Source organism: Coregonus clupeaformis, chromosome 31 (assembly GCF_020615455.1).
Source record: "Coregonus clupeaformis isolate EN_2021a chromosome 31, ASM2061545v1, whole genome shotgun sequence".
NCBI lineage: Eukaryota > Metazoa > Chordata > Actinopteri > Salmoniformes > Salmonidae > Coregonus > Coregonus clupeaformis.
Genome location: NC_059222.1, coordinates 17,177,419 through 17,189,018, shown reverse-complemented (window position 1 = coordinate 17,189,018; position 11,600 = coordinate 17,177,419). Strand labels below are relative to the sequence as shown.

Here is an 11,600-nt window from a genome sequence, read left to right as displayed (position 1 = left end):
TAAGCTTTTACAACAATGAATTTACATTTTAATATGTACAGCTACTTCACTCACCGACTTAACCCTAACTCTATCCATCTCAGGAAAAGCTGTGCACTGTGCGGGCATGATACACTTATTCATGATAATGGTAATGAAATAATCAGAGTACTTATGATGAAGTAGTTCATGATACATCTCAGTGTATATTATTATTGTTGTTCTTCACCCCAGACAGGGACAAACAGATGGTTGCCACTTTGTGACGACAAGCTCTTTTTTCTCCAACTGTCCAATGACTCACTCACACTAGCAAGTCACAGGAAATGCTAACTGTCCATTTCCTGATGTAACAATGATAACGGAGCCAGAAACTCTGACTCACGTACACTTCTGACACGGCCACAGTCACATTACAGAGAGACAGAATGAGAGAGAGAAAGAGAGCAAGAAATGAATAAAAGAATTGAAGCCTCACTGAGAAATATGTGAGTGTGATGTACTGTGACAGAGCACACCCACCCCGTGTTTGAGTGACATCAGTAACATCATGTTGAGTGATCCAGCCACCCTAAATAAGGGGTAAGAGAATGATGACAGAAAGAGACAGATGAGAGGGTCTTCTCCTTTTAGTGGCTCTAATCAGCATCCAGGAGAAGGAGAGGATGGAGGGAAGAAACGGAAAGAGAAAGAGAAAGAGAGAGAGAGAGAGAGAGAGAGAGAGAGAGAGAGAGAGAGAGAGAGAGAGAGAGAGAGAGAGAGAGAGAGAGAGAGAGAGAAAACAGATCTCATTTTGAATGGAAGCAGGCAAACCAATCAGAGCTCTTACTAAAGAGAGAGACAAGGAGAGTGAGAGAGAGAGAGAGAGAGAGAGAGAGAGAGAGAGAGAGAGAGAGAGAGAGAGAGACAGAGAGAGAGAGACAGAGAGAGAGAGAGACAGACAGAGACAGAGAGAGTGAGAGAGAGAGAGAGAGAGAGAGAGAGAGCGAGAGCGAGAGAGAGAGAGAGAGAGAGAGAGAGAGAGAGAGAGAGAGATTACAGATCTCATTTTGAATGGAAGCAGGCAAACCAATCAGAGCTTGGTCAGTGCTAGTTAAAAAATAAATAATTTAAGCTCAAGGATCAAATGTATTTATGTATCTAGTCCCCCCATTTGAAGGTTTCATAAGGACAAATTCACTTACATATATCTGTATTAAAGTAGTCAAAAGTTAAGTATTTGGTCCCATATTCCTAGCACACAATGACTACTGTACATCAAGCTTGTGACTCTACAAACTTGTTGGATGCATTTGCAGTTTGTTTTGTTTGTGTTTTAGATTATGTTGTGCCCCAATAGAAATGAATGGTAAATAATGTATTGAGTCATTCTTAATAAGAATATATTTTTTTATTGTAAATAAGAATATAATATGTTTCTGAGCACTTCTACATTAATGTGGATGCTACCATGACTACAGATAATCATGAATAAATCGTGAATTATAATAAGTGAGAAAGTTACAGAGGAATAAATATCATACCCCCCAAAAATGCTAACATCCTCCGTTATTGGTAAAGGTTAGCATGTCTTGGGGTATGATCCTTGTGTATCTGTAACTTTCTCACTCATCATTATTCACGATTCATTCATGATTATCTGTAATCATGGTATTATCCACATCAATCTAGAAGTGTTCAGAAACATATTATATTCTTATTTACAAAAAAGGTGACTCCAAAATAACACAATACATGATTTACCATTCATTTCTATTGGGCACAACCAAAACAACCAAAACAAACTGCAAATGCATCCAACAAGTTTGTAGAGTCACAAGCTTGATGTAGTCATTGCGTGGGTCCGAATATTGAACTTTTGACTACTTTAAAACACTATAAGTGAATGTGTCTAAACACCTTCAAATGGGGGACTAGATACATCAAGTGCTTTTATTTCAAAATAAAAAGTGACATTCTGTACTATCGCCTCATATTAAACATTTGATCTCAAATCCAAAATGATGGAGTAAAGAGCCAAATTCAAAGTTTTAGCTTCACTCTCCAAATAAATACGTTGGGGAGTGTATATAATGTAACATCTGCCACAAAACCCTAATAATGCACTTTCAAGGGAAAGTTTGTCAGTCATGTGGGATAAGTAGAAATGGGCATGTTGCCATATGTTTGGGCAAGCTGTGTCTAAGTGTAAAGTAGTCAGATCCACTCATCGTTGTTACTATAACAGCACAGCTCACAACTTACCTTCACTAGACGATCCAGACAGGTCCATGATGACGTACACCCTCCCCTCAGGCTCCAAGTCAATCTGGGAGAGAAGAACGAAACAGAACAAATTGTCAGCTTTCATACCGGAGTAGAAACACTGAACATGAAGTGCAGTAAGGTATGGAAGCATGAAACCATTTCAGTGTTTGTAGAAAATTATGTAGTGTACAGCAATGTCTCTCTCGTCCCCACACACACACACACACACACACACACACACACACACACACACACACACACACACACACACACACACACACAAACACACACACACACAGCGTTCTCTCTGAAGGGTATTGATTTGAGCAGCAGAGGGAAATGAGGCTGCTGCAGTAATGGCTGATATTCAGTATGGCCAGAGAGGAAGAGCTGAAGCGAGAGGGTCCACTCCTGTCAAAATCTGTCCACGTGATAAGCGATAAGCAGACCATCTGCCTTCCCGCCTTTGGGACAACGACTCCCATTGTTAGGACAGAGACAAGACCATCTCGTCATTACAGTATCTCTGGTATGGCTCTCAGGAGCTAGTGTGTGTGTGTGTGTGTGTATGTGTGTGTGTGTGTGTGTGTGTGTGTGTGTGTGTGTGTGTGTGTGTGTGTGTGGACATGTGTGTGTGTGTGCAGTATTACAACGTGCATGCCCTCGGGTTGCTGAATACTGCAGTGTTAATATATACTAAGACCAGGAAGAGTCCTGAGTGTGTTACATTGTAGCTTTGTGGGCAGTGCACATGGACGGTATACATACGTTCACCCACGGCCCTCTCTAAACCATACCCCCCACCCACACACACACACTCGCCCATCGATTGCCAAGCCTGAGCTCCAGTCCCTGGGGGCTCTACTGGGCATAAGCAGATGAGATTGAGTTCTGGTGTGTGTGTTTGTGTGTGTGTGTGTGTGTGTGTGTGAGCTCATCTCATAAGAGAGAGTGGGCAGGGATCGCGGCGGCTGGGGCTCAGAGAGTTTCTACCGGCAGCAGCCGCCCACGGCCCATCCATAATCCCCTTCTGCACAGTGCACACAGCCACACACACACACACACACAGAGACTGCACCCAGCAATTTCCTCATCTGGTCCTGTTTTGAGCACACACATTGCTGAGAATTGGTGCAATCTCCACCACAGAGAGGACATGGGCTTGGGCTAGATACGAGGTGAAGGAGGGGGGCGCTACAGTGACAAAATCCATCATTCTACCATAACGCATTCTAAAAGGGGATATGGCAACATTTGCAGATGGCAGAACTAGGCTGCAGCTATAGGTAGCTTTCACAGATTATATGCTACAATTATATAGACATTGCAGCCTTCCCAAGCCACCCTAACACAATACAACTCTCTAGCCTTCGCTCATCTCTCTCTCTCCCAGCTGCCCCAGATCCATCCATCAAACCCACTCATAGCCAGCCCAGTAAAGACAGCCCTTCTAGGGTACAGCAGTCTCTCTCTCTCTCTCTCTCTCTCTCTCTCTCTCTCTCTCACTCTCTCTCTCTCTCTCTCTCTCTCTGTCTCTCTCTCTCTCTCTGTCTCTCGTGTCTCTCTCTCGTGTCTCTCTCTCTCTCTCTGTCTCTCTCTCTCTCTCTCTCTCTCTCTCTCTCTCTCTCTCTCTCTCTCTCCTCGTGTCTCTCTCTCTCTCTCTCTCTCTGTCTCTCTCTCTCGTAACCTGAGAAAGGTCCCGTGCCCCGGTGTAGTCGTCTGGAAGATGTGCAGTGTAAACAGACAAAAGGGAGAGCGAGACAGAGGAAAAGAAAGACAGAGAGACAGAAGAAGAGAGAGACAGAGAAAGGGTGGAGTAGGCCTCTTCCCCAGCCTGCATGTTGGAACAATAGTCTTCCACCGGTAGGTTAGACACTACATTCCTCTGTATTTGAGGCCACAGAATTACATAGAAATAGAATATATAGAAAATAGATCATTTGACTGTCTAAGCAGCACAACAACACTACAGTCCATAGATCTCTACACTCTTAGAAAAAAAAGTTATATCTAGAACCTAAAAGGAGAACCGTTTGAATAACCCTGTTTGGGTTTTGCAGCTATTCTTCCTGGGGTCCACAAAAAACACAAAACATGACAAGTAGAACCCTTTCGGTTCCAGGTAGAACTCTTTTGAGTTCCATGTAGAACCATTTCCACAGAGGGAAAAAAAAGGGTTCTACCTGGACAGCTGAAGAACTCTTTCGGGACCCTTTTTGCTAAGAGTGTACTACAGATGGATAGCCAAGAACAAGATGTCGGGCACTTTGTAGATCAGTGCTCTTGAAGTGCATTCTGTACAATGCAGACTGTGAGAGGGACAAGTAGCCTATTCTTGCTGCCTAGTGCCTCCCCTCTCAGTGCTGTTGAGAAGGCCTCTGAGTGCTACTCAGAAGATTATGTTGTTGTCCGGATGGAGTAGAGACAGAGCCATGGTGGAGTGGCGACATGTTTGTTATCCCACCATGCGACCCCCGACGCCCCCCACCCCTGCCTCCTTTCCTGTGAGGTTACAGGCCTCCATTCATCAACAGCCTTCTGGGCACGCTCAGTCTCACAGGTGCAGTGGCCACTAAATATAGATGCCAGCTAAGGAAGGAAAGGCTGAGTGTGTGTGTGTGTGTGTGTGTGTGTGTGTGTGTGTGACATAGAGAGAGAGAGACAGAGTGTATGTTTCTGTGTGTTTCTGTGTGGTGTCCTGTATATGTGAGTGGGTTCCAGAGAGAAAGCCAACTAGATAAGGATGTGCGTTGTGTATTTGTATTTGTATTTGTGTGGGTGTCTGTGTGGACTTGAACTGTATAGAACCACATCTTTACGCAGCAACAATAGTGCTTTACCACTATAGAGTGCCTTAGGCAAGAACAGTACATTATCTATTTTCACATTGAATATCTGTGTTTTAGTTGCAGTATATTACATCTGTAGACACACAGAATACGTACATTGAGTGTACAAAACATTAGGACATAAAACATAATAATTTGCCCTCAGAACAGTCTCAATTCGTCGGGGCATGGACTCTACAAGGTGTCGAAAGTGTTCCACAGGGATACTGGCCCATGTTGACGCCAATGCTTCCCACAGTTGTGTCAAGTTGGCTGGTGTCCTTTGGGTGGTGGACCATTCTTGGTACACACGGGAAACTGTTGAGTGTGAAAAACCCAGCAGCGTTGCAGTTCTTGACAAAAAACGGTGGCCTGGGACCTACTACCATACCCCGTTTTGTCTTGCCCATTCACCCTCTGAATGGCACACATACACAATCCATGTCTAAATTGTCTCAAGGCTTAAAAATCCTTCTTTAACCTGTCTCCTCCCCTTAATCTACACTGAAGTGGATTTAACAAATGACATCAATAAGGGATCATAGCTTTCACCTGGATTCACCTGGTCAGTCTATGTCATGGAAATATGTCATGGCCCACGGGGGGCCAGGGGGGCCAGTATGAAAATGTATGCACTCACTTAACTGTAAGTCGCTCTGGATAAGAGCGTCTGCTAAATGACTAAAATGTAAAATGTAAAATGAAAGAGCAGGTGTCCTTAATGTTTTGTACACTCAGTGTATATAAAACCTACACCACATGGAGAAGAGTGATAGATATAGCATAATCTGTTCCCTATACCAAAAGACTGTGTAGCTAGGTACAACAGAGTGAATCAGAATCCTCAAGCTGTGACCAATACACTCAGAATGCTTTGAATATCTTCGATTACTCATCCTATATATCAACCTCTTTAGGTGCAGCAGCACTCCCAGGTTTACATGCTCGTCGTCATGTGATGGCGTCCCACTGGGCACACACTGGTTGAATCAACGACGTTTCCACGTCATTTCAATTAAGTTACGTTGTACCAACGTGGAATAGACGTTGAATTGATGTCTTTGCCCAGTGGAATTACATGTAGCCAGGGTGGGGGAGGGGAGGAGATGGGTAGGGGACCAGGAAATCAAATATTTTTTACTCAACTTTTTTTATAAATTAAAACAGTGTTTCATAATCCTGGTCATGGGGACCCTAGCACTATTTTGCCCTAGCACTACACAGCTGAGTTCTAATGATCAACTCATCATCAAGCTTTGATGATTTGAATCAGGTTGTGTAGTGCTAGGGCAAAAACAAAAATGTGCACCCCTTTGGGTCCCCAGGACCAGGATTGAGAACCACTGAATTAAAGGAATTACAGTTCATACATTTTTCTGTATATTCCTACTTGTTTGTTTATTCAGAATACTTCAAAAACAAGTCTTGGAATTGAAATAGTAGAGGATATATTGTACATAGTACATACATAGAAACAGATAGAAAAACAGACAGACAGATATACAGAGAGAGATGAGATTCTTCTATATTCAGCCTGTCAGTTACTTTGTCTTTTCTGCCTGCAACCATATGCACTGATATGACAGTGAGTGCTTTAAGTGCTGCACTCTAAACACAAGACACACTCATCCCCATTCAAGGTTATAGTTTTGTGTTTTTATATTCCTTTTCAAAAAAATTTTTGAAATTCAGTTTAGTTTCAGTTAGTTTTCAGATCTGGTTACTTGTTTTTATTTAGCTTACATTTCATAAAAACATTTACATTTGGTTTTTATATTATTTCATTTCAGTTTTTGTTTTTGTGTTAGGCTACTTTTTGTGTGTGTCCCTATGTGTGGGAGGCTAGGAGCTATTTATGTGTTGTTAAGTGTTTTCTTCTTTGTCACTTCTTAATTTCACTTAATCTCAATATCTGCAGTGCTGCTCGTGGCAACGTCATCTCGCTGAGTCTACCTTTCAGTTCTAGAGTCAATCTCAACGTGACATGCCAGATTCAGAAGCTTGAAAAACCATTAGAAAAAAAAGGTTGAAAACCCCATTCGATTTTCGAACAAACTTAATTCTAAATGATTTTTATTTTAGTTTGTTTTGGAGTCAAAGATAATAGTATAGTTTCAGTATAGTTTTAGTTTTTCAAACGGGTTTGTTAATTATTTTATTTCAGTTTACTAAATTGTTTTTCATGATTAGTTTACATTTTTGTTTCAGTTTTTGTTTACTACAATAACCATGCTTTCCACACACACACACAAAGTACACCGCAGAACCTCACACATGCACAAGAAAATGAAATTGCATAGTTTAAAGGTCCAATGCAGCTGTTTTTATCTCAATATCAAATCATTTCTGGGTAACAATTAAGTACCTTACTGTGATTGTTTTCAATTAAAATTGTAAAAAATAAACCTAAATAGCTTCGTAGCAAAGAGCAATTGCTCAAGCAAGAATTTTCCTAGGACTGTCTGGGAGTGGACTGAGTGGGATGGGGAAAAATGAAAATTAGCTGTTATTGGCAGAGAGGTTTGGAACTCTATTACTCTATTTATTTTTTAATTCAATATCTGTAGCCTTCGCTTCATTCGGCTCTCTCACTCTCATTACCACTGTGCCTCTATGTCAGTTAGGGCTGCAAAAACTATCATTTCTGATGACCCTAGCAGTTGTCCTATTTCATGTACAAGTGTGTATTATATGCATGTGTGAATTGGAAATATGTTTTTGCATATCCCAACTCCCCCTGAGACACCCTCGGAGAGTGGGGTCATGACCAGGGTCAGCCATTATCAATGGCGACCCAGGAGCAATTAAGGTTAGGTGCCTTGCTCAAGGGCACATCGACAGCTTTTCCCTTTGTTGGCTCAGGGATTCGAACTAGTGACCTTTCGGTTACTGGCCCAACACTAACTGCTAGGCTACCTGCCGCCCTATACACACACACACACTCTCCCTCCCTCCCTCCCTTGTCGGGGAAGCTGTTTTGTGAAAACACCTTGGGCTGATTGGCATCTGTTAAAAGATGTTGACATATTTTCAGCAATCAACCATCAAACCCTGACCCAACTGGTTTCATGCCTCCCCCTGGCATCTTTCATCAAATACCTCTTATCTTCTCTCCTGTTCATTCCTTCCCGCCATGTCCAACGACACGCTCCATCCCTTGCAATATAGGGGTGGTAGAGAGACAGGACTCTGTGTCTGTGAAAAAGCTCTTCAACTTTGCACCCCCCACCACCCCCATCTGTCTGTCTGTCTGTGTGTGTGTATCTATGCACCGTGTTGAGTCTTCAGAGGCTGTGGTGGGTCGCCCAAAAATAAAGGCCCTTGAGCAATCCTGCCTTCTTGTCTGAGTCTGTCTAAATGAGGATTGGCTCTGGCATTGGAGTATCTCTGAATCTGTCTAAATGAGGATTGGCTCTGGCAGTGGAGTATCTCTGAGTCTGTCTAAATTAGGATTGGCTCTGGCAGTGGAGTATCTCTGAGTCTGCCTAAATGAGGATTGGCTCTGGCAGTGGAGTATCTCTGAGTCTGTCTAAATTAGGATTGGTTCTGGCAGTGGAGTATCTCTGAGTCTGCCTAAATGGGGATTGGCTCTGGCAGTGGAGTATCTCTGAGTCTGTCTAAATTAGGATTGGTTCTGGCAGTGGAGTATCTCTGAGTCTGCCTAAATGGGGATTTTGGCTCTGGCAGTGGAGTATCTCTGAGTCTGCCTAAATGGGGATTGGCTCTGGCAGTGGAGTATCTCTGAGTTTGCCTAAATGGGGATTGGCTCTGGCAGTGGAGTATCTCTGAGTCTGTCTAAATTAGGATTGGTTCTGGCAGTGGAGTATCTCTGAGTCTACCTAAATGGGGATTGGCTCTGGCAGTGGAGTATCTCTGAGTCTGTCTAAATTAGGATTGGTTCTGGCAGTGGAGTATCTCTGAGTCTGCCTAAATGGGGATTTTGGCTCTGGCAGTGGAGTATCTCTGAGTCTGCCTAAATGGGGATTGGCTCTGGCAGTGGAGTAGCTCTCCTTCCTGATGAAGTGAAAGCACATGACAGTGCTGTTCTCTATGGCTCTGGCCCACCCAACACCGTGCTAAAGAGGGGATAGTATTTTGAGGAGAGTATCCACTACTGCACACACACACACACACACTAACACAATTGCATACTGCATTCATAGTGCTACAATGAGTGACACATTGAATAGTCCTTAATTACAGTTTCTAGGTAATTTCCTCTTTCCTTTGTCTGTCTATTCAATTTGGTCTTTCTAGTCTGTTTATCGCTATTGTCAAAAACTGAATGAAGGGATCTAGGAGAGGGAGAGAGAAAGAGAGGGGATAAAGAATGGGAGAGAGAGAGAGAGAGGGAGAAAGAGGGAGAGAATGAGAGAGAGGGGGGGGAGGGGCAAGGTTACAGGAGCAGGGAGAACACAGAGCACATTGTGTTTTATCTCTGGCCTCAGTGACAGTGTGCACCCGAAGAGTGACACACACCAGAGCCCTCTCTCTCTCTCTCACACACACACACACACACACACACACACACACACACACACACACACACACACACACACACACACACTTTAAAAAAACACACACGCGCCCTGTGAAACACACAAACACGTTGAAAAGCACTCATACACTCACCAGAGCCCCCTATGAAGCCTCCGAGAGACATACACGTGTATTGTGATATTGAATTTATGATTGCAAATTCAAATACTGTAGTATTTCTTTATGGTAATCACATTCAGTTAGAAAGGGATGCATTCTAATGAACCAACTGTGTTTCTGTGGTAGTGACCTGTTACCCAGATTAGCATTGGCAAGAAGCCATTTAAAAAAGCGTCAATCAATCATCATTTGCAATTAGCGATCAAAGGCACAGGCTACACAAGTGAAACAGTACAACTGCTGTCTAAAAAACACCAGCTGTCATGCATGGCAGGCAATACTTTAATTATAGTAAGATGATTCAGAATACAGACCCCCTGAATATCTGTTAATTTTCTGTTTGAAAACGGCATGTTGTAAATGAGGAAATAAACTGTAAAGCACAGCCAGCTGATTTGCATAGGTGGCCATCGTAAGCCTTAAGTGTGTGTATGTCTATGTGTGTGTGTGTGTGTGTGTGTGTGTGTGTGTGTGTGTGCGCACATACAGATCAAAACTGGGGATGGCAACACAGAGATGACTCTGGTGATATGCTGAAGGAAAACTGTAGCAGTGTGTGCAGAGAAAACACACGCCCAGTTGCACACAAAGTCAACGGAAGAGAGAATAAAACACTGAATGTAAAATTGTTTACATTTCTAGCATGTCTCCGGGGTACTTTTTCAAACAGCACTTCACTTCAAAGTCAATTAGTGTGATGAAGACGTTTCTATTAGCATGGAACAAAATTCCAATATCATCTCAACCCTAACACACACGCAAACACAGTTATACAAAACAGACATACACACTTGAGACCCGGGGAGCTTGCCTCAGTAGACCCTCTTTGAGAGATGTGCCTGGAGACGTTACACACACACGCGTGCACGGATGGGCGCACGCACACTCAATCTGGCCACCCTGCTGTGTGTCAGCAGAGAGTAGTTCAAGGTTGGGGATTGGCCTGGCTCCTGCAGCTAATGCACTCACACCAGCCAGAACAGAACAGAACAGAACACAGCTCTAGAAGCCAAGACTGGGCCTGCATCTAAACACCAGGGACAGGAGAAGCACACACAACATACATACAAATATACATACAGTGGGGAAAAAAAGTATTTAGTCAGCCACCAATTGTGCAAGTTCTCCCACTTAAAAAGATGAGAGAGGCCTGTAATTTTCATCATAGGTACACGTCAACTATGACAGACAAAATGAGATTTTTTTTCTCCAGAAAATCACATTGTAGGATTTTTATTGAATTTATTTGCAAATTATGGTGGAAAATAAGTATTTGGTCAATAACAAAAGTTTCTCAATACTTTGTTATATACCCTTTGTTGGCAATGACACAGGTCAAACGTTTTCTGTAAGTCTTCACAAGGTTTTCACACACTGTTGCTGGTATTTTGGCCCATTCCTCCATGCAGATCTCCTCTAGAGCAGTGATGTTTTGGGGCTGTCGCTAGGCAACACGGACTTTCAACTCCCTCCAAAGATTTTCTATGGGGTTGAGATCTGGAGACTGGCTAGGCCACTCCAGGACCTTGAAATGCTTCTTACGAAGCCACTCCTTCATTGCCCGGGCGGTGTGTTTGGGATCATTGTCATGCTGAAAGACCCAGCCACGTTTCATCTTCAATGCCCTTGCTGATGGAAGGAGGTTTTCACTCAAAATCTCACGATACATGGCCCCATTCATTCTTTCCTTTACACAGATCAGTCGTCCTGGTCCCTTTGCAGAAAAACAGCCCCAAAGCATGATGTTTCCACCCCCATGCTTCACAGTAGGTATGGTGTTCTTTGGATGCAACTCAGCATTCTTTGTCCTCCAAACACGACGAGTTGAGTTTTTACCAAAAAGTTATATTTTGGTTTCATCTGACCATATGACATTCTCCCAATCCT

The 11,600-nt window shown here is 43.0% G+C and overlaps 1 protein-coding gene across 1 annotated transcript in view; it reads right to left on the bottom strand.

Annotated features, from left to right (window-relative positions):
* The window catches only part of LOC121547663 (protein kinase C epsilon type), a 157,237-nt gene that overhangs the window by 95,941 nt on the left and 49,696 nt on the right, over positions 1-11,600 (bottom strand). The window contains exon 2 of the mRNA XM_041859034.2: positions 2,224-2,287. Coding sequence (XP_041714968.1) covers positions 2,224-2,287 — 64 coding nt within the window. The remainder of the gene's footprint in view (positions 1-2,223; positions 2,288-11,600) is intronic.